This window comes from Polyergus mexicanus, unplaced genomic scaffold (genome assembly GCF_030449975.1).
Source record: "Polyergus mexicanus isolate NDT 795.1 unplaced genomic scaffold, iyPolMexi1.0 SCAF_5, whole genome shotgun sequence".
Classification (NCBI taxonomy): Eukaryota; Metazoa; Arthropoda; class Insecta; order Hymenoptera; family Formicidae; genus Polyergus; species Polyergus mexicanus.
This window is the reverse complement of record NW_027223325.1, coordinates 7,134,892-7,160,494: the sequence shown is the minus strand read 5'-3', so window position 1 is coordinate 7,160,494 and position 25,603 is coordinate 7,134,892. Positions and strand designations below refer to the sequence as shown.

At 36.2% G+C, this 25,603-nt stretch overlaps 1 protein-coding gene across 1 annotated transcript; it reads left to right on the top strand.

Annotated features, from left to right (window-relative positions):
* Nucleotides 1–14,435: 14,435 nt before the first annotated feature.
* On the top strand, nt 14,436–18,986 carry LOC138933591 (uncharacterized). Its single transcript, XM_070296412.1, has 2 exons — nt 14,436–15,037; nt 15,236–18,986. Exons 1-2 carry the CDS (start codon nt 14,436–14,438, stop codon nt 18,984–18,986), a joined length of 4,353 nt encoding a protein of 1,450 aa, XP_070152513.1.
* The last annotated feature ends 6,617 nt before the right edge of the window (nt 18,987–25,603 follow it).

Here is a 25,603-nt window from a genome sequence, read left to right as displayed (position 1 = left end):
TCTTCTTATTAAAAAAAAAAAAAGGAAAAGATACTATAGAAAAGTCGAACTTTCTTAAAAGGCTTCCGATTCATTTCCGAATTTTTTTTCGCTTTCTTTTAATTTGCCCCGCTGGCACCTTTCATTTTTTCATTTGTTACATAAATAGTAACATAAATATGTCATCCGTCGCGACATTGTATTTATTCAAAAGGAATTTTCTGAGACGTGCGGATTCCTGTCTAAATAGATAAATTTGTGGTAGAAATGTCGGAGAATTCCTTCGCCCAAGTGTGCCCTTACTAAACGCGCGATCGCATCTACTTTTCACGACATCGCGACAGAAATCCCAGCCAAGTGTTTTATATGATAATGTACAAAGGATGATATTTCATTTTTTAAGAAGCTTTGCCTTATCTGACCGACCCAGTTGACCCCTTGCTTTTTGCGAAAGTTTGCTTCTCCTTCCCAAAAGACGCTTTTTACATAAAGGAGCTTAATCATGCCGATTCAATCTGATATAACTATTTCCTCCATAAAGAAATACGGACGACATAGTTTCAAACTACTGATTTTTAATTAACTAAGAGCCCAGTCTACCAAAACAGCATGAAAAATTAATAATTTTGGAGAATTTTTTTGAAGAATATAGGAAGCTGATTTTTTTGTGACGTTGTACATATGTTTTCATAGATGATTAAATATTACGTTAATATTTTTAAATCTTAGATATTTAACTGTTTTTTATTCAATATGAGCCTCTTCTCGTAACGTGTTCAAAAATGCATAGTTCGATGGTATGACATGTTGCTTTTTATGTCTAAAATAAAAAAATTCGGTCTAGTTTTATTTCATAAGATATATCTTTGGAATACCAAACCTCAATTTTTCAGAAAAAAAATTGAAAAATAACAAACTAATGTTACTTTAAAATTAGATATTTTAATTTTGTTGAAATTTTTTCATTTCTCGATTTCAGAAAAATATTAAATATTAATTTTTAAAATTTTAATTAAGTTTAGTAGCCGTAAAAAAAGTGTTCTCTTTCATTTAAAAAGAAAGTTGAAATTATTCAGTTTATTATTTTTAAGAAATCCGTCACACCAACTGAAAACAGTGTTTTGAGAAAAATGCATTTAAAGTTTTACAGGTTCAGTTGATAAACCATGCGCTATCTTATTTAAAGTCATAACTTTGTCAATTTTGCAAATTTTTTAATAAAATTTAAAAAATGTATTTTTCAGACATCGTACTTTCAGAAAATGTAAAAAAGGACGATTTTTTTAACTCCCTCTAAAGATTGGATTGTTAATGTCTGCGAGAGTATATTAATCCCTAAAAACTTACTTTTTTAAAAAAAAGTAAAAAAAAGCCAAATATATGCGCCAAACGTGAAAAACTGTATTTGTGTACGTATATTTGATTAATTTAAAATTTATTATCTCAAAAAAAGCATCGATGCGTTCATCAAAATTGTATCTTTTTTTAAATAAAAATTTAGCATGATAATTTGTATTTATTCTTATCATACAATTTAATTGTTAATAACTTTTTAATAAACAACGAGGGACGGCTAAAGCCTCTTGTGGATGTTACTTAGGGTCATAACCTTGACAACATATGTCAACGTAATTTTCAAAAGTGATAACATTATTTTTGCAGAACAAAAGCAGATTTTAACAATAAAATATACATTTTAGCAAGATTCATTAGCACAACAATTTTTTTGGCGTGGACCAGATATTTATAAATGTTATATTTACACGTTTGTGCAATTTAAGGAGAGGCTCCGTTCACCTACATTTCCGATTGCTAACGACTTTGTTTGCTCACAACATTTTGCCGACAGCTTTGTTTGCCGACATTTCCGATTGCCTTCAAGCATTATTGTGCGCATATAATAATTAAAAATACGAACGTACGTTTGCGCACATGACCTTATTACCAGGGTTAGAAAATAACGCGTTACTTGTAACATCGTTACCGTTACAGTTATTTTTTTTCGGTAACGATCGTTACTTTTTTCTGTTTGTAACGGTAATGGTAACATCGTTACATTTTTACAGTAACGGTAACAAATTAGCCGTTACTTTTATCGTTACTTTTTGGTTCTTTGTTATCTTATATCTATTCAATACATAGATGTATTTTTTGAAAAATATTTTGTAGTCTTCTATCATAAGCTGCATTCTGATAGTCATTGCCAGGACTGAAAATCTATAGTAATGTAAATTATAGATTTTACAATACTGGCGAATATTGGAATACACTCTTTTAATAATATTACCAATATTTAAAAACAATGTTTGATAAAAATTTTCGACAAAATTGGAATTTGTAAATTATAATTTAAATTTCTGTAAAGATAAGTGTATTAAAAAGTAAAGATATTAACATAAAAAAATTAGAATCATTAAATAAGTTTAATATAAAAAACGCTTGCTATATAGAGACTAATTTAGAGTTTTTAATTGTAACTTAGATTATTACATTTAATATTGATTATTAAATAATTTTATAATCTAATAGCTTATATTAGCATTACAAAAAACAAAAGCGTAACGAAAAAATAACGAATCGTTATTTTCTAAGTAACGGTAACGGTAACGCGTTACTTTTTAAAATCAGTAACGAGTAACGGTAACGAGTTACTTTTTACAAAAAATAACGCGTTACTTTTATAAAGTAAAGTTCCCAACCCTATTTATTACTCACAAACACATTGCACACATAACTTCATTGCATATATACATTGCACACATGTCTTTATTGTACATATACACATTGTATACATGACCGTATTGCATATATAAATAAAGAAAATCATATTAACACTTTGCGCACACGACTTTGTTGTGCACATATTGTACTTATGACGTTATTGGGCACATACACATATACATGTACACATATATACATGTGTACAATTACACATTACATATATCGTATACACAAAGCGTATGAAAATCTTGTATTTTGAATTTTAATAATTAAAACGAACAACAAGAAAGTGATAAAAAACGAATATACAAATATATAAATATACGCAGTTATTGACTATTTAGTTTTAGAAATACAACAATAAAAGAATCTCACGGTATCATTTCATCCTTGTTGTTCACCAAAAGTTAAACAGTTAAACAAAGATAGGGGCCATATTCTTGAAAAATATCGCATACGATATTTATCATTGCGCAGTTATTTTCCGATACGTTTTAGCTTAACCCAAATGATGCTACCGATTGCGGGTTGACTTGGCCACAGCGTACAGAATGTCCAAAAGTTTTCAGTCCGTAACGTAGATAGTCGGATGTTTTAACCATAGACATAGTATATCTAGACCGAATGTTGAGGAGTGGGAGCCGAGGTGCACGTAGAATACTCTGTTTCGTGCTCCTTGCGTTCTCTCTCGCTCGCACAGAGCATAGCGCTCTCTTTCGTCATGCTACGTGCAAGCGAGTGAGAACGCAAGGAGCACGAAACAGAGTATGTCCTTTTCTACGTGTATCTTTACCCCCACTCCTTAAATAAAGGCAAACGCACGGTCTAGATATATTATATCTATGGTTTTACCGTTGACTCAGAATATAAAATTTTGAATTGTACTATTACGAGATAACTATCTCAGTCAACCGTGTGCCACTCAAGATGACACTCTCATTATACATGTACAAACATTATACATATATAAATACGCTCTTAACTGGAAAACGGCTATAAATATAGCCGCCTCAAATTTATATTATAAGTTCGCAAAGTTTTGTTTTACTCGCACATGTATCTATTTGAAGATATTTGCAATTCCATTTAAACATTTGTGTTTCAACTGATCGTGGCATCAGATGAATTTCTTAGGTTAGGTTAGGTTATGTAATCGGTATTAGGTTAGGTAATCGGTATAGTATTTGTGTAAAATAAAAATGGTAAATGTTCGGATTAACTTACATCTCACGGATCGTTTTCATTTTTACATATATTATAGAGGGCATATTCTTAAGTAACACGCACTTTGAATTTTGTAGTGCTCTCTTCTGATATGCGATTCTAAAGTATCACAATTTTCGTATTTATTTCTATGATCTTTTCACTATATCTTACTTGCGTGTTTACGTTTTTTTATTTACATTTGCGTCACTGTCAGTATATTTTCGCTAAGAATTTCTTTTGTTTACATTTAGAATTGTTTTTATGTTACTGCTAGTACGCTTCAGAATCGTACACTTTTTCACAATCGTTACTCCATGCCAAGCGAGGTTCAACGCAAACCTATGTGTCTAGTTTTTTGATAATGGAGCACCCCCGCAGGGGGAGCGGAACATATTGTTTCACGCATATATTTTTTAATACGAAATGAGGTTTTACATGGATTTACAACTTTCCACTTTAGATTTACGCACTAAAAAGTATATGCGTGGAGACAGTGTGTTCTGCCCCCCCCCCCCTGCGGGTAGACTGTGTAACTTAATCCGAACATTTCCCATAAAAATTTTATTGTAAAATCTAAATAATGTTTAATAATATTAAAATGAGTGTAAATGCATTATTCTTACATAAGTTTTCTCAAATACCGTAAATTGTTAGTTTGGTACAATTATTATAATCTTAGTAAATGTATATTATATTATTTTTACGGAAATTTTTAACAATTAAATAAACAAAAGAAGCCTTTATATTCAAAGATTAGTAAAGCAGTAAATGAAGAAAATCAAGCTTAATCAAGAGCATCACATCAAGAAATGATGTTTATCACTATATTGTTATCTATATTTATTTTATTGGTATATTATTATTAGGTACATTATGGAAGAAACGGGCAAATCTTTAATCTTTTACCGGGATCACCGGATGATCCAATTGCTGGCAATGCATTTCAATCATATGTTTCAGCAGGCAAATATAAAATTTCTAATCTACTTACATTAATTGACGCTTTGGAACATATATCTATCAAAAGTATCCGCATGCAGATTTCATATCTTAGCCCTTCTCTCGGCAATATCCATTTGCAAATCATTATTTTAATTATTATTTGTCTATTTTCAACATATCTGAGTAAACACGCAATAAAATAAAATTAATTCCACCAAAATTTTTAAATCGATATTTATAATATATTTTTCAGGATAACAATGAAAATTGATGTGTAGCCTATCTGATAAGTATTATCCTATTTTTAAATTCTAGGTTTTCTTCATGTGTGGTGTGTTTAGAGTCATTCAGATGATCTAGAGATAATAAAAGAAATTTAATTATCTGTAAGCATTACAACTTAATCAGATTTAGAAATCTTGCGTTTCACAGAAAGATTTTCGCACGTAAAAAAAGATTCCTTAAAGTTCGCACTGTTTTTCTTGTTATTCTATCTTATAACAAAGTTTTTTAAGTGAGAGTTTCTCTTTTTTAAAGTATTAGTCGTATTGCGCGTTTTCGATTAATCAATATCGATTTGCGGACGTAACATTTTGAGGGCTTGTCCGGGATCAAAGACAACGCAGAATTTTTTTTAAACAAATTCAGAAGCAATTATCATAATGAGAGAAATGCAACAGAATTCACAGTCTGATACGGGAGTGACAACGGGAAAGAGGTTACGTGCTGCAACTCCCCTTCGAGCTGCAATTCCTGAATCATCGACGGCAGCGATAACTCTCCAGGTGGTGATTCAAGAAATTCGACAATTGTGAGAGACACAATAACGACAACAAGCTGAATTTGACATACTCCTTTTTGTGTTATCCTATTTTATATTAAAATCTCTTAAGTGTTTTTTAAGTGAAAGTTTTTCTTTCTTAAAGTGTTGATAGTGTTGTGTGCTTTCGATTAATTGATATCGACTCGTGAACATAACAATATAACTACTCACTCAACTATATACTGGAAAAAATCGTCAAGAAAAAATATGGTATTAAAATTATTAATGGGGAACAGGTCAAATTACAATACAAAAATTCTTCTGCGTATGTCAAAATAGTAAAAGAACTAAAAGAATAGGATCCGGAATTTCATACCAGGTATATAAATATGAAACCGGAATTTGCCCATAGATGGCCCTAGCTGTCAATGTAGTTACCGTCAAACCGCGTCATTGGCGCCATTTTCTTGTTTTGACATCTGATAAAGATTTTCAACTCACAACAATACAAGTTTCATACAACAGCATAGTTTGTAATAGCGTTGAACATGTCGAATTTTGTGCCTGGAAACTACGATTTGCGGACAACATTGATTTTCTGTTACCATTTGAAGAAAACTGCTGCAGAATCGCATCGAATGCTTGTCGAAGCTTACGGTGAGCATGCTCTTGGTAAATCACAGTGCTTTGAGTGGTTTAAAAAATTCAAAAGTGGCGATTTTGACGTGAGAAACGAAGAACGTGGAAGCCACCGAAAAAGTTTGAAGACAGCGAATTGCAAACATTGTTGGATGAGGATGACGCTCATACGCAACAACAACTCGATTTGAATCAAGCTTTGCGTGAAAAACGACCAGAATATCAAAAAAGGCAACACAAAGTGATTTTGCTTCATGATAATGCACCATCACACACAGGAAAACCGGTCAAGGAAACGATTGAGGCATTTAGTTGGGAAATACTTTCGCATGCGGCTTACTCACCAGACTTGGCTTCATCCGATTACTACTTATTTGCATCGATGGGACACGCACTTGCTGAGCAGCGCTTCACTTCTTACGAAAATGTACGAAAATGGCTCCATGACTGGTTTGCCTCAAAGGAGCAACAGTTTTTTTGGCGTGGCATCCACAAATTGTCAGAGAGATGGGAAAAATGTATAGCTAGCAATGGGCAATACTTCGAATAAAATATTTTTTATCATTTTCATACAATAAACATGTATTTTCTATACAAAAATTCCGGTTTCATATTTATATACCTGGTACATATAAACTAAAGCAGGGGTAAATATGCATATTAGGTTAACCTCACCGATGACTTTAACCTTGACATATGTTGTCAAGGACATGACTCTGAGTAACTTTTCCTTATAACTTAACCGGCGGGCTCTTATAGTTTCTGAGATATTTAAAGTTAACATTTGGGTAATAATATAAAGACAGAGAGACACCACCGATTTCTATAATTTTGTAAATTATTAAATAAGTAGAGAAAAGTGTTCTAAGTGACTCTCCACAAGAATCTAATAGTGGACGATATTGGTTTAGAAGATATAATAAATTCAAGTTTGACAATTTTAATGCTTTTATTTCGGTATTATAAACTGATATTAGGAGCACTCGTATTTATATACGTTATATTAGTCTGTTTATAATCTTTTAAGTAAAAAAGTTTTTATTTACATTATTTGAAACGTAGCTACATGATTATTGATATTTTGTCAACAATTGGGTTCACTTCCTCGCAGTTCGTTGAAAGCTTTCAATATGCAACTACACGAATTTCTGAGCCTCGTTAAGGATAATAATAAATTAATGGATTATTTGACACAGCAAGAAACTATTCACGCACAAATTAATTGCAGCAAATAAATAATGTTAACTTTTTTTATTATTTGTTAATAGTAGTATTAATATGCGGGTTCTAAGCCATAGTCCTCTGAGGGGAGATGATGGAATTCAGTGTAAGACTTCGAATTGTGTTGTGAGACTACCTGTGACCACAGCGATCTCCATCCAACCTGACAGCACGAGCCAAGATCTTCTCGCCCCCGCAAGGCCTTTGTGGTTTAACTCGGTCTAACAAATTTTGAGACTTATCATACCATGTCGAACGTGAATTCCTCGAATAATAAATTTTATTTCGATAAGGATGACACGGAAATTACGATTTCCAAGGGATTGTACAAGATACACTCCATACACAAGTTTTTGAAACGTGCAATTTCACGAAAACGTCCGCGACGCGTAGTTCGTTTCGGCAATCGTATCGACAAACGCGGTGGTATCGCGGTGATATCGCGAGAGGAGACCGTTCGAGCGAACGATGACGAACACAAAGCTGTAGAATACTATAGTGCTTCGTGCTAATTACAATACGATGAATAGCGAGATCTAGTGTGCTTTCAGAGCAAACTTTAACAAACCCAATAGCATTGGATCTCTGCTGGGATTCTCGTCGAAGCGTATATTGCAGCCGGGACAGTGGCACCAATTGGACATACCGATTGATATCATCAACGTAAACATTATCCGCGTAGAGCGTAACGTAACCGCTGATGCGTACAGCAACGGCAAACGCGTATACACGATACATGAATTTTCACCGAACGTGCCGCCAGGATCAAGACGGACGATTGCTCGATTTTCGAGGAGAAGAGATCACCATCAGATTGCAGATATGACGGCAACAAAATTAGCGATACGTGAGATGCTCGGTTGAGCGGAACGAAAGACGCGAGAGATAACGTGAGGTCAGCGACAATAACAACGTCAACATTCGCTAATATCCTATTATCCGGTTGCACCAAGAAGAAGAAACTCGCGTCGAACGTTGAATTTTTACAATCTTTGGGATTCGCGGTGCGAAATATCTGAGAAAACATGACCGATATCCTTAACATCGGAGGCGAGCCGGTCTTTGACGATCGTATCGTCAAGATCAAGACTCACACATACAACCCGTACACCAATTCGATGTTTGAGTACAGCGACGAGATATGAATACCCATACAACAACAGGATCTGTATACGATGAGAGTCTTTTATACATCAAGGGAAAACTAAAGATAAACCAGGTGAAAGGTTTGATGTAGTACTGGGAAATAATTGCGTCGCGTTCATGTTCGATGAGATTCGATACAAACTCGATGGTGTGGAGATTGATCGTAGCAGAAATGTGGAAATAAGCAGCACACTCAAGAACTGTGTAACGATATCATCCGATAAAACTGTGATTATAAGGAACGCCGGCTGGGATGCGCAGACTAACACGAATGGATACTTTAATTTTTGCGTACCGCTCTACATGTTATTGGGATTTTGCGAGGATTACAGACGCGTGGTGATTAACGCTCGTCACGAATTGATCTTAATACAATCGCGCAACGACAACAATTGTCTGATTGGAAATTTGGTGTTGGAGCCTGTGATCGACATATTCAAAATACAATGGCGAATGCCGCACGCCGTATTGAACGAGATTAACAAGCTGTCGATGCTGCGCGCCTTGGAAAGCGGACAATACCTCAGCATGGGTTTCCATTCGTGGGATCTGTACAAATTTCCGTTACCGCAGCATACAACCAAACATTCGTGACCCATTAAGACCGCGATTCAGCTGGAGAAGCCGCGATACATTGTTTTCGTTCTGCAGACAGACCGGAAGAACGTCATGTCCGAAGATACGAGTCGATTCGACGACTGCAAATTGACCAACGTGAAACTCTATCTGAACTCGGAATGTTATCCGTACGACGATATGAATCTGGATTTCGATAAAAACAGATAGTCGATTCTGTACGACACGTATCAGCGTTTCTGCAAGAATTATTACGGATACGAGTATCTCGAGCCGAATCTCACCGTCACGCAGTTTTAACGGTCGGTTTGTGATCATCGCTTGCTCTCGACAAAACGAATCGGTCAAGAGCGCAACCGTGGATGTGAGATTGGAATTCGAGTGGGATCGCATGATTCAGTACAACCCGTTGACCAACATTGTGCGCAAAATCACCTAAGTGTGGGGGGATGAGACGATATAAAATCTATAATGCATCAAGATCAATCGTAGTCTTCCTCTCAACGTGCTGATATAAAAAACATTATGTCCTTACCAACGTGGACCTGCAAAGATTCTTCGTCGGGATGAAATTTGTGGTAAAGGAAGTGGCGGTGCTGAAAAAGGGGACCGTTCTGGCGCATTATATTTTTACATATCCCTTACCATGGAATCTCCTCACAAAATCCAACAAGTCAGGCTCTTCCTGGCTGATAGCGGATCACCACGGATTACAATGAAAAGACGGAAACGATTTTATTTCTTATTTTCCCCACTCCTTTCCTCGCGAGTCGTTTCTAATTCTTTTTAACGTTGGCCGTTTCCCCTTTTCTTAAATTTTCAGAGCATTAATCTCCCACCACATCATACGCTGACCGTTTCCCCTTTTCCTAAATTTTTCATAGCATTGATCTCTCACCGCATCATAGTTTTGAAAAATAAGCGTCACGTATATTCGGTTAATTTTTATACGATCAGTGTTGCGTCAACTGCTAGTACCAACGGTCCATTTCTCATAACCGAGAGACAAAATGTACTCCGCTGAAGAAAGCATCAGCAACGGTTGCAAACGCATGAATTACTACGTTTCACGAGATGAAATTAAGCCGTGCAAGAAACCACGAGATGAAATTAAGTCATACAAGAAACCACTTGATTTGTAAGTATCACAAATGTTTTATATATTTTTCATATATGTTTTTTCCATGCTATTTCATATTTAATTGTACTTTTTCAGATGCGGTAAACCTCGTTGTATACCACGTATTTTGGTACGCAGATTTGCTTTGACGCGCACTGCTTATAGATACTTGGATATCGGAATCAGCGTTGGAATAACATCTTACGTGGAATTGCATCTCGGCGATAATCGAGGCAATCAAATCGTATTGTCTATCGATACATGGGAATTGTTAATGCTGAAACGAGCGGACGTTGAACGACTTGTACAAACGCCTAATCATGCACCAATATGGATTAACGACTTAACAATTGAGATTGTTAAAATAATGCGAGTGTTGTTAAACTTACGTTGCGCGATTCTTGCTTGTACATGAAACCATCAACTATATTTTTCTTATTCGAACTCGAACACTGTGTTAATCACGAATATTTAAAGCTGTGTGAGAATTTAGAAGCCGTAAATGAGTTTCGATCAATTTGTCCGGAGTTTGCAAAGTAATATGTTTGGCACCGAGACAGATTCTGCGGTCAAAATCTTGCGCGAAGTCTATGATAAAACATCTATTATAGATTGCAAACTATTAGCTTATGCTGTGGATGAAATTTTTTTGAAGCCTTGAGACGAGGCGATGTATGGTAATATTAATAAATAAATAAATGTGTTTTAAAAAATGAAAAAAAAATGATTATGTGTATTTCTTCCCATTCTTTCCGCTGTATGAGAAGAATAGCGTTCGTAAGACGGTGGGTATGAGGGAGATAGCGCGAGACGATCGCATGTACGTATGTGGGAGAAGGATAGCGCGATGCGCCCCGAGGCGTTCGTATGAGCGTGGGGAAGGGATAGCGTTCGTAAGACGGTGGGTATGAGGGAGATAGCGCGAGGCGATCGCATACACGCATGTGGGAGGAGGACAGCGCGAGGCGTTCGCATGACCGTGGGAGAGGGGTAGCGTTCATATGGACGTGGGAGAAGAATAGCGCGATGCGCCCATATGAGCGTAAGACAAGGAGAGCGTCACCATGCACAGTCTATACTTCCTATCCTTAAAATTAATATTAATATAAATTATTATCTAACGTTACGCACAATAGTGCGAGACGCTATTTGTTTATAATGTTTATAAATTCAAGCATCCGTATCAATCGACACCCGCCTTTGTAATACACCGCGCCAATTATGCTTCCCCGCCCGCCTGACGTCTTTCCTCCTCGCCGCCAAAATTAATATACCCGATCGAGATAGAAATTTAAGATACAATTATAAATTATTTGTGTATCTAAAATTCAATGATATAATAAGCTGATGTTTCTCTCTTAACATTCTTTCGATGATTTCAAACGATACTAAGCAGTACCAAGCACATTGAAAAAAGTTTTCTATATAACTTGTTTCATTCTTGATTCGGCACCTTTTTCGGCATCTTTTTACCAGCATAGATAACATAATGGCATTAACATATAAGCATACCGTATTATTAGAATTTGTTTTCAATTTGTCTCCATAGAAAATCAAATAAAATGTTAGTATTAAACTTGAATATTATTTTTAACGATGAACTCTTATGTAACTTCATTGTTGTACAAAGTAATAAATTTGAAAGAAATTCGCAAATAAGATCATGTTGAAAAATAATTGCACTGTGATACATGTATTCTCAAGTAAGTATTGTAGAAGTAATAAACATTTTAATTAAAAAAGATTTTTAATTAAATCGAACATCATCACACACGTATAACAGACTTAACATTTAAATGACATTTAAATCACAATTAGAAATAACATTTTAATTATAAAATAATTAAGTTCAAATTTATACTTGCAACTCTTCTTACCGCAAAAATTTTATGAGCAAAAGATTTAAAAAATTATAAAAGAATTTTGCGATATAAATAAACATAAATTTAAGATAATAATGTTATTTGAATATTGCTCAATAAGCATTAAACTAAGAAAGAGAATAATCTTATATGATATTATTTGTATTTTATCGTATAATTTGCCAGGGTTGGGAAAGTTACTTTATAAAAGTAACTCGTTACCATTACCGTTATTTTTTCTAAAAAGTAACTCGTTACCGTTACTCGTTACTAATTTTAAAAAGTAACTCATTACCGTTACAGTTACTAAAAAGTAACGAGTCGTTACAATTTCCGTTACTTTTTTACAATACAAACTAATAAATTATTTTGCATAAGAAAAACTTTTAAAAAATTGTAAGCAAGATTTCATTCAAGATTTATTACAAAATAAATGATTAAATTTTGTCGAAATTCTTTATTAATTTTTAATAAAATTTGTTGCTCCATAGTATCATCATTTAAATGCCCTCTTTGTGGTGTTAATACAGAGCCACCGATGCTAAACATTCTTTCTACAGATGCACTGCTTGGTAGAGCTGTATTATATTTAATAAAAAGTTTTTTAAGTTTTGGATAGTCGTTTAACATTTCTATATTACAATTATTTGATTTTAAAAACCGTTGCAATTCTTCTTGTTCAGATTCATTTTGCACCGTTTTTTGCTCAAAAATGAAAAAATCATCGCGATCGTCAGATTTTCCAGCTTTTGAAGAATTTTCAGTTGATCGGATTCCCAATAAATCCTCCAAGTAATTTTCAGCACGTTTTCTTTTTTCTCCGGTTAACCAGTTTAACTTAAATTTTGGATGTAAACATGCTGCTATTATTAATTATTTTGTTTCAAATATTGTAAGAAATCTAAAATCAAATATAGTAAATTAAGCGACATTGTTTGTTTTATTGAAATTAATACTTTTGAATCTGTTCAAGAAAGTAAGCGTTTTATAAAGTATATTATTAATTTTGTTTCTCGAACGTTCTAAAGCGAGACGTTACGTGCGAAGCCTTGTTTTCATTCCGTTTTTGCGGTTTCTTCGTATCGTTCGATTCTGACAAACACCTCGTTGTCGATAGCCGATTGGCTCTCGGAATCGAACGATCGAAATTCCTCATTTTTTGTAGTACCCGTATCAACCAGGACTATTGTACGTGGATCGAAGAGAAGGTTTTTCGTTAAGACACTTCGTCGCAAGCCTTCACCGGGAGCACACCGAACGCCTAACGCTCATAAAGTTATAATTAAACGATAATTCGCGTGTCCGCTCATATCTTGCTGTCGCGTGCGATTACCTAAGACGGTCCGGGAGTTGGTGTCGAAAAGAATAAATACTGTTCAACAAACTAAACCCGGACAACTCAATTACGTCCTATCTCTCCGATCGGCGAAACAAATAAATTCTGTTAATGTGGACGTGTAAATCGAAGGCGCGGCTACATTAAATGGTCCTTCGAGCCGGATTTTGGAAAAACAGATAGTGATTCGGTAATCAGTTCGCGGAGTGCGAGTGAGAACGCTGACACGCTAAGGTAACAGCACTTATAAAAACTATCGCGAGACGGAGACGGTGCGCGATATCAAAACATCTATCCGCATTCCGCTGCCGTAAATAATAACGCGAGTGCGTTGAAAGGACTTCCGGGAAAATAAAGTGCGCGAAGTCAACCTTGCATCCCTTTGCATTATTAAAGTTGTGCTCTTAAGCACAACATATCATTATTATTTGCGCCCTGCGTAATCCGCAGTGCCGCGCAAATCTCGCGCTTCTTAGCGCTTTGCACAGCTTAAGTGCAATCTTTGTGCTCTTTAGCACTCCGCACCTCAAAGTGCGTCCTGCGTAATCCGCAGTGCCGCGCAAATCTCGCGCTTCTTAGCGCTTTGCTCAGCTTAAGTGCAATCTTTGTGCTCTTTAGCACTCCTCGCCTCAAAGTGCGTCCTGCGTAATCCGCAGTGCCGCGCAAATCTCGCGCTTCTTAGCGCTTTGCACAGCTTAAGTGCAATCTTTGTGCTCTTTAGCACTCCGCACCTCAGAGTGCGTCCTGCGTAATCCGCAGTTACACATAGTTGTCGCACGCTTTAGCGCGCGGCACTGTTAAGTGAAAATTATAGTGCGTCTTCGCACCTCCGCGTGCGACGGACCAGTCGTCACGCTTCAGCATCTCTACAACCCAAAGGTGGTGAATTGTTGCTGAAAGGCTTCATCTTATCGGCCTACCATCATGACGGACTCGCTGCAGGGCCTCCTCATCGAGCAATCTATTACAATAAGCTCGATGAAACGAGTGTTCCCCAACTTTAAGAAAATGGGCAAGGCCAACGTCACGCAATACAAGGCGAAGAGTCGACTGGACGCCTTGGAGACATTATGGGAAAGGTGTCAACGTCTCAACGTCCAGCTTCAGCAAATAGCAACGGCCGACGAACAGCGTACAGTCCCATACTTCACCGAGGAGGAATTCTTTACGGCCGAGGACGTCTACCACGAAGCGGCGGACTACCTCGCAGACGTGATAGGTAAATTCTCCCGGTGCGACCCAAATGCGGCATCAACGGTAAGCGACATTTCTTCCCGCGAATTGTCTGGTGCGGTTTCATTGCAATTACCACGCATCCCGTTGCCAAAATTTTCCGGTAATTTCGCGGAATGGGAAAACTTCCGCGGAATATTCGAATCGCTCGTCGCCTCGAAAGAATCGCTGTCGAATACGCAGAAATTACATTATTTAAAAGCCAGTGTCACGGGCGAAGCTGCTGTATTAATTAATCATGTTAAGATTGCAGACGCAAATTACGATGGTGCGTGGAAATTACTTATTGAAGAGTACGATAATCAAAACGCGATTATTCATGCGCATATTCATGCTTTCGCTGATTTGCCTATTATGAAAACGGAATCCGCTGTCGAACTCAAAAGTTTACGCGATACCGTTGCCGCGTCATTAGCCGCGTTAACAAATTTAGGCAGACCTGTTGAAAAATGGGATGACTTATTAGTCTATATTGTTTCGCAAAAATTTAGTCCACGCACACGTAATGAGTGGAATCTGCAACGCGGTAAATCAACCGCATCTCCGACGTATGAAGAGATTCGAGATTTTATGACGTTGCGAATTCGAGGACTAACCGATCATTCTAAGTTAAATGCCGATACTTCGTCTCATAAAAATAAAGGCTCTAATCGGGCCTCGGTGAATAACGTAGCCACCGAAAAATGCTTGAATTGTTCCGGCAATCATAATTTGATGTTATGCGACGAGTTTAAGCGTAAATCCGTCGAACAGAGAACTCAGTTTCTCAAATCACACAAATGTTGCTTTAATTGTTTAAAAGTCGGCCATTTCCCGACCTCTTGCAAGAGTAAAAAACGCTGTAATTTGTGCCGACGAGCACATCATACGCTCTTGCATCGTGCATCAAATATACCAGTACAGAAGATTAGTGAAAATTCTGTTTTGGAAAACAAAACTCTTAACGCTCAACCGAGCGGCTCGGCCACCCCTGAGATAAAGAACGAGACCGCCGTCGCTTCCGTTCAAACGATTCATTCGCCGCTGAAAAATCCGCCGAACGTGTTACTAGCCACCGCATGGGTAATACTGCGTACCATCGAAGGACGTAAATTTAAAGTTCGTGCGTTGTTAGATCAAGGCTCGGCTGTTAGCTTTATTTCGGAATCGTTGTGTCAAACTATGCGCACGAAACGTTCCCGCGCGAGCCTCCACGTACAGTGTTTCGGCGAACGATACAGTGGCGTAGCGAAATCTCAGGTGTCTCTTACTCTCGAGTCTTGTAATGGGCGAGGTTCCTCCACCTTTTCTTTGACTGCTTTCGTATATCAAAAAATTACGTCATACGCTGGCTCAAAGACTAAAACCGTAGATTATTGGCCGCATTTACGGAAATTATCTCTCGCGGATCCGGATCCGTTTAGCAATCATCCGATCCATCTGCTCATCGGATCAGATTTATATGGATCGTTATTAAAGCAAAAGGTAAAACATGGTCCGACCGGCACTCCGACGGCCCAGCTTACTGCTTTAGGATGGATATTATCCGGTCCTACCGGCACTTCTAATTCAATTACCGGTTCCGCGACTTCATTAAATTGCGTAACAATTCCTTCGCTCGATTCTCTCCTTCAAAAATTTTGGGAGATCGAGGAAATTTCTTCCGAACTTCTGCTGTCGGAAGAAGATAAAAAATGCGAACAACATTTTATCGAAACACATCAGCGTGCCGAAGACGGCCGCTATATAATACGGTTACCATTTAAAACCAACCCTCCGCTCGATATAGGAGCTTCGCGCGAAACTGCCGCGCTTCTTTATTCGAAATTAGAACAACGCCTACGAAAAAATCCGGATCTCGCGAAACCCTATCATTCTTTCTTAAATGAATATAAATCTATGGGTCATATGGAATCTGTCTCCGACGAAAATCCGACGCTTAACCAAGCGGTGTATATACCGCATCATCCGGTACTACGCGAGTCTAGCAGCACGACGAAACTTCGCGTAGTATTTAACGCGTCGTGCAAAACGAGCAATGGTTCTACATTAAATAATCATTTAATGACCGGGCCTAAATTACAACGCGATTTGTCCTCAATTATCCTTCGTTGGCGTCAATTTCGTTATGTGTACACCGCCGATATCGAAAAGATGTTTCGACAGATCCGCGTTCATCGAGACGATGTCGATTTTTTGCGGATTTTTTGGCGATCTAATATTAATTCTCCGATACAATCTTATCGATTGCTTACAGTTACATACGGTACTGCTCCAGCTCCGTATTTAGCCATGCGCGTTATCAATCAATTAGCTATCGACGAAGGTCATTCCTTTCCAAAAGCACAAACAATAGTACAAGATTCTATTTACGTCGACGACGTTCTATTTGGCGCCGATGAAGTTCCGTCGCTAAAGGAAAGTCGCGATCAGCTTACGAAATTGATGGCGCGAGGCGGTTTTCATTTACGCAGATGGACTACTTATGTGGCGAATCGCGTATCGGAAGTACAAACTCGGCTGCCGTCGATTAAATGGAATCACGTCCCATCTAAAGAAAATCCAGCGGATTGCGCGTCGCGAGGTTTGTCACCCGCTGAACTCCGCGATTTCAAACTTTGGTGGGCCGGCCCTGCCTGGTTGAGTTCCCCTTCTACCGCGTGGCCGATCCATGATAAATTAAAAGATCAACTTGAAGCCGATCGTCAGATAATCGAAACCGAAACGCGAAATACGATCGTTTGTCATGCTCAACATAATCTGGAGTGGCAATTACCGAACGAAGTCTCTACATGGAGGAGGTTAATTCGAGTCACGGCACGCGTGCAACGTTTTATTAATAATCTAAAATGTCGCGCGACCAATACGAACGTGAATACGACGTGCTTGTCCGCTGCCGAACTCAAAGAAGCTTCCTTGTTTTGGCTCCGTTACGTGCAACAACGTCATTTTCCATCCGAAATTCAAGCGTTAAACGATAAAAGTTTACTGCCAAGATCCAGTTCTTTGTTATCGCTTTACCCCTTTCTCGGGAAAGATAAATTAATTCGCCTTGGCGGGCGGATTGACCATTCGTCACTCAGTTATGATGAACGGCACCCTATAATTTTACCGAAACATCGAATTTCGGATTTATTAATCGCTCAAGCTCATAAAGCCTCTCTTCATGGAGGCACTCAATTGATGTTAAGAATTTTACGCCAAAATTATTGGATAATTTCAGCGCGCACCAGTGTAAAATCTCTTATACGTAGTTGTGTAAAGTGCGTACGCGAACGCGCATGTACCTCGCAACAGCTGATGGGGAATCTCCCCCAGCCCCGCGTCACGCCTTCGGCTCCGTTCTCGCACACAGGCGTCGATTACGCCGGGCCGATGAATATAATTCCGTCAGTCGGCCGCGGTCAACGATCCAAAAAATATTATGTTGCCGTTTTTATTTGTCTCTCGACAAAGGCCGTCCATTTAGAATACGTAGATGATTACGCTACTAACGGTTTTCTCTCCGCCTTTCGGAGATTTGCAAGCCGTCGCGGTCTCCCATCCGACATGTACAGTGATAACGGCACTAATTTTCAAGGCGCGGACCGCGAATTAAACACTACCTTTCAGCGACTTGTCGCCGACCCTCAAATACAAGACGCTATAGCTAATGATAACGTAAAATGGCATTTTATACCTCCCTCTGCTCCGCATTTCGGCGGACTTTGGGAAGCCGGTGTCAAAGGATTAAAGTTTCATTTGAAACGAGCGATTGGTTCCCGAACATTATCGCAGATCGAGTTCGCTACGCTGCTGTGTCAAATCGAGGCTTGCCTAAATTCCCGCCCGATTTCCGCGTTACATGATGATCCGAATGACTTTTCCGCGTTAACTCCGGGTCATTTTTTAGTCGGTCGCCCGTTAGTAAGTCCGCCTGAAGAATCTGTTTTAGATATCGATTCGAATCGGCTGTCTCGATGGCAGCAAGTGCGTACGATTTTAGAGCAGATCTGGCGTTCTTGGTCTTCTGATTATTTGCATACATTGCAACAAAGGCGTAAATGGCAAGAAAACAAACCGGAGCTCAAAATTAACGAGCTGGTATTGTTGAAAAATAATTTGGCACCTCCTTCGAAATGGGAACTTGCCCGAATATTAGACGTACATCCGGGATCGGATGGGCATGTCCGAGTAGTTACATTGCGTACTGCCAAAACCACTCTAAAGCGACCAATAACGCAGATCTGTCAGCTACCGATATCAAGTGACACTGGCTCTTAAATTAACTTGCGTTTTCTTTATGCGTTAATAATTAAGTTTGACTTTAATTTTCGTCACGCTGTATATGTACATATATCTATGCTAAGAACGCCCATGTAAATAACCCTATGCTAAGATTTACTGATTAAGTTAATTCATGTATTTCGATGATCTTTATCTGTACTCTTTTCCTATTATTGTATGTTGAAAAATTTGCTGTAGAGCTCTTCGGACCGTCTGATCGAGAATTATCATTAAGATGCCGTGTATCGATTATGTTGGTAGGATTTAACCAGTTATTTCGTAACCTACCCGGTATACGAGGCGAGCGGGATGTTCAAGAAAGTAAGCGTTTTATAAAGTATATTATTAATTTTGTTTCTCGAACGTTCTAAAGCGAGACGTTACGTGCGAAGCCTTGTTTTCATTCCGTTTTTGCGGTTTCTTCGTATCGTTCGATTCTGACAAACACCTCGTTGTCGATAGCCGATTGGCTCTCGGAATCGAACGATCGAAATTCCTCATTTTTTGTAGTACCCGTATCAACCAGGACTATTGTACGTGGATCGAAGAGAAGGTTTTTCGTTAAGACACTTCGTCGCAAGCCTTCACCGGGAGCACACCGAACGCCTAACGCTCATAAAGTTATAATTAAACGATAATTCGCGTGTCCGCTCATATCTTGCTGTCGCGTGCGATTACCTAAGACGGTCCGGGAGTTGGTGTCGAAAAGAATAAATACTGTTCAACAAACTAAACCCGGACAACTCAATTACGTCCTATCTCTCCGATCGGCGAAACAAATAAATTCTGTTAATGTGGACGTGTAAATCGAAGGCGCGGCTACAGAATCAATAGTTTAAAATAAAATAATATTTTTCAATTAAATCCTTATTTAAAATTAAATAACATATGTATTAATCAAATTAATAAGTTACCTTTTATTTAAACCTTGCTGAATAGCTTCAACTAATGAATGGCAATCTATAAGGTCAGATTTATTGAGATTTTCTAATTTTCGTTGCAAGGTATTTAGAACTGGTAGTAAATGAGAGCTCTGCTTTTCCGAAAAGATAAAGCTCTCATTGGATATCGCGCGTCGCGTCATCGCACTGGTCTGCAAGAGCCATAAGTTGATCAATCACATTCAAGCATTTTTACAACATAATAAGAATGCTAATTGGTCGATTTGCTTACGGCTTTACGGTTAAAATAAAAATTTTATCACGCACAATAGCAAGAATAATATCTTAAATAAATCAAAAAATTTGAAAAAAGTAACGATAAAAGTAACTGTTAAATTCGTTACTCGTTACCGAAAAATGTAACAAAGTTACTTTTTCCGTTACAAATAAAATGTGTAACGCCATTACCGTTACAGTTACTGAAAAAAAGTAACTGTAACGGTAACGGCGTTACAAGTAACGCGTTACTTCCCAACCCTGTAATTTGCGTTATTTTGGTTTGGTTTTAGGCGCTAAGTGGCACGCACAATAAAAGATATTAACACCTGCATTCCACTTCAATATATTGAATCAATTTGTTGATACTTTCATCAAAGAGAACAATTGTATGACAAAATCTTTGAATGGTGTCGAAGAGATGATTGTAAAAGATTTAGCATCATTTATATATATATATATATATATATATATATATATATATATATTAAACATAATGGCTAAACGCCATATGCGGTAAGGTTTCTATTGTATAAAGTTCTTATTGTCTTGTATTATGTACGGGGGATTTCATTTTAAATGATATCATAACTTAAAATAAGAAAATAATTTGTTTGTATACAAAGTACCGATGTCGCAGAAAAGATAAATAATATTCGACTTTTTATACTCAAAACTATTTATGAAATATTCAATTGTAATTATCTTTGAGGATATCCGGCTTTTTTGCAGAAACTTCCATAGGTGCCTCTCTGCAAAAACTCAGTGAATTCCAGCAACAGTATCAAAATGCGATTTATGACATAATCAAACCGATATTTTATAGGTAATTTATGGATATGGTAAATAATTGTGTGATATATTTATGATCCTTTAATTTATGATTGTGATATATATTTTCTATATATACATGTATTTTGAAAAATAAATTAAATATTGTATCATGTGAAAAGATGAACAATTAGTTTAAGACTAAATGTTTCATTTTAAAACAAAAATTGTTTGCATTCTTTAAAATATTGAAAATATTGAAAATGTTAGAATATTAAAATATTATATTAAGCAAAGTAAATTGTGCAATAAAATCTGAAGAGAAATCATTTTCGGTCAAAAAATCTATTGTTAAAGTATAATGTTTTTAGAAGATTTTTAATTCTTTTTGTTACATACATAAGAGTTTTGAATTTATTTTTTATTTATATTTTCTACAATCAATAATATTACTTAAAGATTACTGTAAAATTTTAGCGACTTTAAATAAGGCTTTTACAAAATTACATCATTATTGAAATTATATAGTTTTAATGAATTATGGTTTAGAGTTTAGAGCATTCAGACCTTGGTTCTATAACGATTTGTTATTTTTATTACCGACACAAGGAAGAAAGCAAAAAAGGATCTTGAAAATATTGCATGGATTTACGGAAAAAATACGTTATAAGTCATGTTATTTTAAATCTTCCACAAACTCCCTCTTTTATGTAAAATTATAATAAATCTAGTAACCTTTGTAAGATTACGTAATTAATCATATAATAAATGTTAACAACCAGGGTCGGTAGTAAGTTAAACAATTAAAAGTTAAGTTAAAAAATTGAAAAGTTAATAACCTTTAATTTAACGTAAAATTGAATCATTATTGTTTCTAATAGAAAATCTGATTTTTTAAACAAAAACTGTTATATAATTAAAGCGCGACGTACAAAAATGAGATTAACGCTAATTTGCTTTTTTATTCCTAATTTTTAAAAAATCGGCTGACTTTGTTGGATCTCTTAATAGCAACATCTCGAGACAATTTGTTGATTGTTTTAGACATCAAAAAAGAAGTTGATACTTTTATCTTTGGGGTATGTATCTGATTCTGTGTATGTATCTTCGTTTTAATTTTTTGTACATATCATCTAAGCATGTTTAACTACAGTGATGAGTATTTTTTTGTAAAATAAGTTGAATTGCTTTGTTATGTCCAGACTCGAGGAAGGATGAGTCAATGAAAGGGCGCAACAACCATCTTTTATTATCCCGCAATCAAACGCCTCATGGCGTAAGAATTGGGTCGAACGAACTTACAAGTCGGAAAATCAGGTAAACGACTGTTCGAGTCGCTATTACACTGGTTTTTCAGACATTCGTTCGATAGTTCCTTTCTCGGTAAAAGAATTTAATTTCTTTTACGGGATAGGACCAAATGAGATTTTTGGACTGGGAATGAAAATGGGTTAATAAAGAATTAATTTAATTTTAATTAATAAAATACGATTTTATTCATATTAAAAATTAATGAAATTTAATATATATGGATTTATAAAATAAAAGAAATAATATTTAGGTTGATTTGGTATGTATGAATATGTGTGAGTGTGTGTATGTTTATTTCTTTACGAGTGTTACATTAGCGGAGAACATCAGTTAGAGTGATAAGGGAAAGATTCTACTGTCAACATTAAGTCTCTGACTGGCTAATACAATGTAAAAGTATATTTAATTGTAAGATAAGAAAAATAAAATCAAAATTAAAATGTATAAGTAAATAAGTGTATATATTAAGAACGGTCGGAAGTATAAAATCGGTCGCTCGTCTATGTGTTAAATTAAGATTAAGTTTTAAAATTTTCTAAGGCTAATTATCGGAATGGGTTAATAAATTTAAAAGAATAAAACATTTTGCGGAATAGTTTTGATTTAAATGAAAAAGAAGAAACAAAGAAGGAAAAGAAGAATTATTCAATTAGACTCAGGACTGGTGAGCACGGTCAAATGTGAACACAAGTAAAACGGCAACAAGTAAAATGGCTAGCGAATGTTGATAATGCACAATTAAGTTTTGAAACCATTTTCATTAAGATACAAATTTTAAATTAATAACACAATTGCATGACGCGGAAGAGAATCCTCAAGACCGTTTTTTATGTCCGTTGTGATTATCAATTGGTGAGCTCGATATCGGTTCAAAGGTCCCTTGAACCTTTCCCGACGGATTTCCTTATGATTTCTTATGATTACTTGTGATTACTTTTATCGATATTGATGCAGTTATTCATTGAATATTTCGTTAAAAGAATTTTATTATCTTCTGGTTATCTCTATATTCTTCCGCCGAAAAATTCTACTATAAGAGATATCTACGGATTTTTATTTATTTTGAGGATTCACGTGAGGATTCAATTCACGTGGTTTCATTATCAATTTTCTTGCGTCTTTCCCAGAGTTACTCGTAGATATAGTTATCGATAAATGATTAAGGGAATATGTGGCGCAAGATGTTCTATTTACTGAACAATTCATTTCTATCACCAATCGACGGTCATTGTTGCAACTTTGCGGAAGGAAAGAATCGTGGAGTCGGTAGGACATAATAGCTTTAATATTTAAGAATACAATATTATGTTACTTCTCGAAAAAAAAAAACTCTTAATTTCATGAATTTTTATATTTTGTAATTTTATAATACGTTTCTCAGACTCATATATCGTACCTGCTGGAACAACCTTATATCTACGGAGTTCACAGAGATCCCAATTTTTGGCCAAATCCAAAAGTATTTGATCCGGATAGATTTTTGTCCGAAAGGATACAGAATCGTCATCCTTATTTTTGTCTACCATTTAGCATAGAACCGCAGAGAAATTGCATAACTAAATTTTCTTTTCTTCTCGTGTCGATAGTTTTTGAGTTTAAGACTTTGAATTATGGGTCAACGATTCGGTCTGTTGGAGTTGAAAGCGATGATTGCTTCATTGGTGCACAATTTTTCCTTGAACCCATAGATTATTTGAAGAATATCCGGTTGAAGTTTGATATATTAATTTGTCTTTCTCATCCGATTCATATAAAATTCATCCCGATCAGCCGCAAACAATCTTTCAAAACTAACATGGATACCACATGAGTGTAAGAAACTGATAAAAATGTTTTATAGGATAAAATGATCCAATATGTGTGTATATTTTACGTTAAATATGTTTTACTTCTAATTAATTCTTCTATTACTTTTATGTGTAATCTTTCTCTCATATATTTTATTAATTTCGGATCCTTATATCTTTATTACATCAATTAATATTTCAAAAACATATTAAATAAAAAGAATAAAATTTTATACTGCTCATATTTTTCTTTATTTCTAATAAACTCTCATTTATTAATATACTACTCTCTAGCTGGAAAACGGCTATGAATATAGACGTCAGATTTTTATTATCAGTTCGCAAAGATTTGTTTTCTGATACATAAATCTGCTTGAAGAGATTTGAAAGTTGTTAACTTTTGGTTTGATTGTTATAATTTTATTAGATGTATATTATATTATTTTTATAAATTCCATTTTAGTATGTGTCAATTGATTGTCGTCAATCAGCAGTATTCGTACAAAATAAAAATTTTATAACATTTTATTGCAAACTCTGAACAATATGGTTAATAATATCATAATTAGTGTAAGCGTGTGATTTTTACATAACATTTCTAATACCACAAGTTGGTTGCTTTTGGTTTGATCGTTACAATTTTATTAGATGTTGAGGAAAGTAGGGTAAAACTGGGTACCTTTTTGGATTTGTCTTCCTACAAAAAATTTGAGACTAAAAAAAAAATTGGTAATTATTTACATTAACGGACATCTCGCCGATGACCTTGACCTTGACATATGTTGTCAAGGATATAATCCTGAGTAACTTTTCCTTATAACTTAATCGGCGGTCATTGTTTATTAAAAAGTTATAACAAATAAAGTTTGAGAAATAAAACTTGATTTTTACATGAGTTTGTAATCACCACGCAAAAAGTAAGATCCATCCGCATCAAGACGTTGTTTAATTCAAATCAAATTTTAAGAAATAGGTTTGGATTAGGTTATATCTTCCGGAAATACAGCCCCCCTCCCCCGTAGGAGGAGAGTGGAACCCACTGCGTTCACGCATGCACTTTCCCATTCACACAACAATCGTGAGGTGAATCTCGCTTCGCGTTGTAAAGTATATGCGTGGACACAGTGGGTTCCGCCCCCCCCCCATCCCTCGCCCCCCCCCCCCACTACGAGGGGACTCTACTTCCGGAAGATATAACCTAACCCAAACCTATTTCTGATTCAAAACTAAAATTTGGTGTGGGTTACGTTGTATAACTCAAACTAAATTTTTAGAAATAGGATTGAGTTAGGTTATACCTTCCGGAAGTAGAGCACCCCCGTAGAGTGGGGGGGGGGCGGAACTCACTGCGTTCACGCATACACTTTCCCATCCACACAACAATTCTGTGCTGAACGTCGCTTCGCGTTGTAAAGTGTATGCATGGATTCCGCCCCCCACCCCCTTCTTACGGGGGGCTTCACTCTTGAAAGATATAACCTAACCCAAACTTATTTCTGATATAAAACTAAAATTTGATTCGAGTTACGTTATATAACCAAAACCAAATTTTCATTTCGAAGCTTTAACTTTAAATATCTCAAAAATT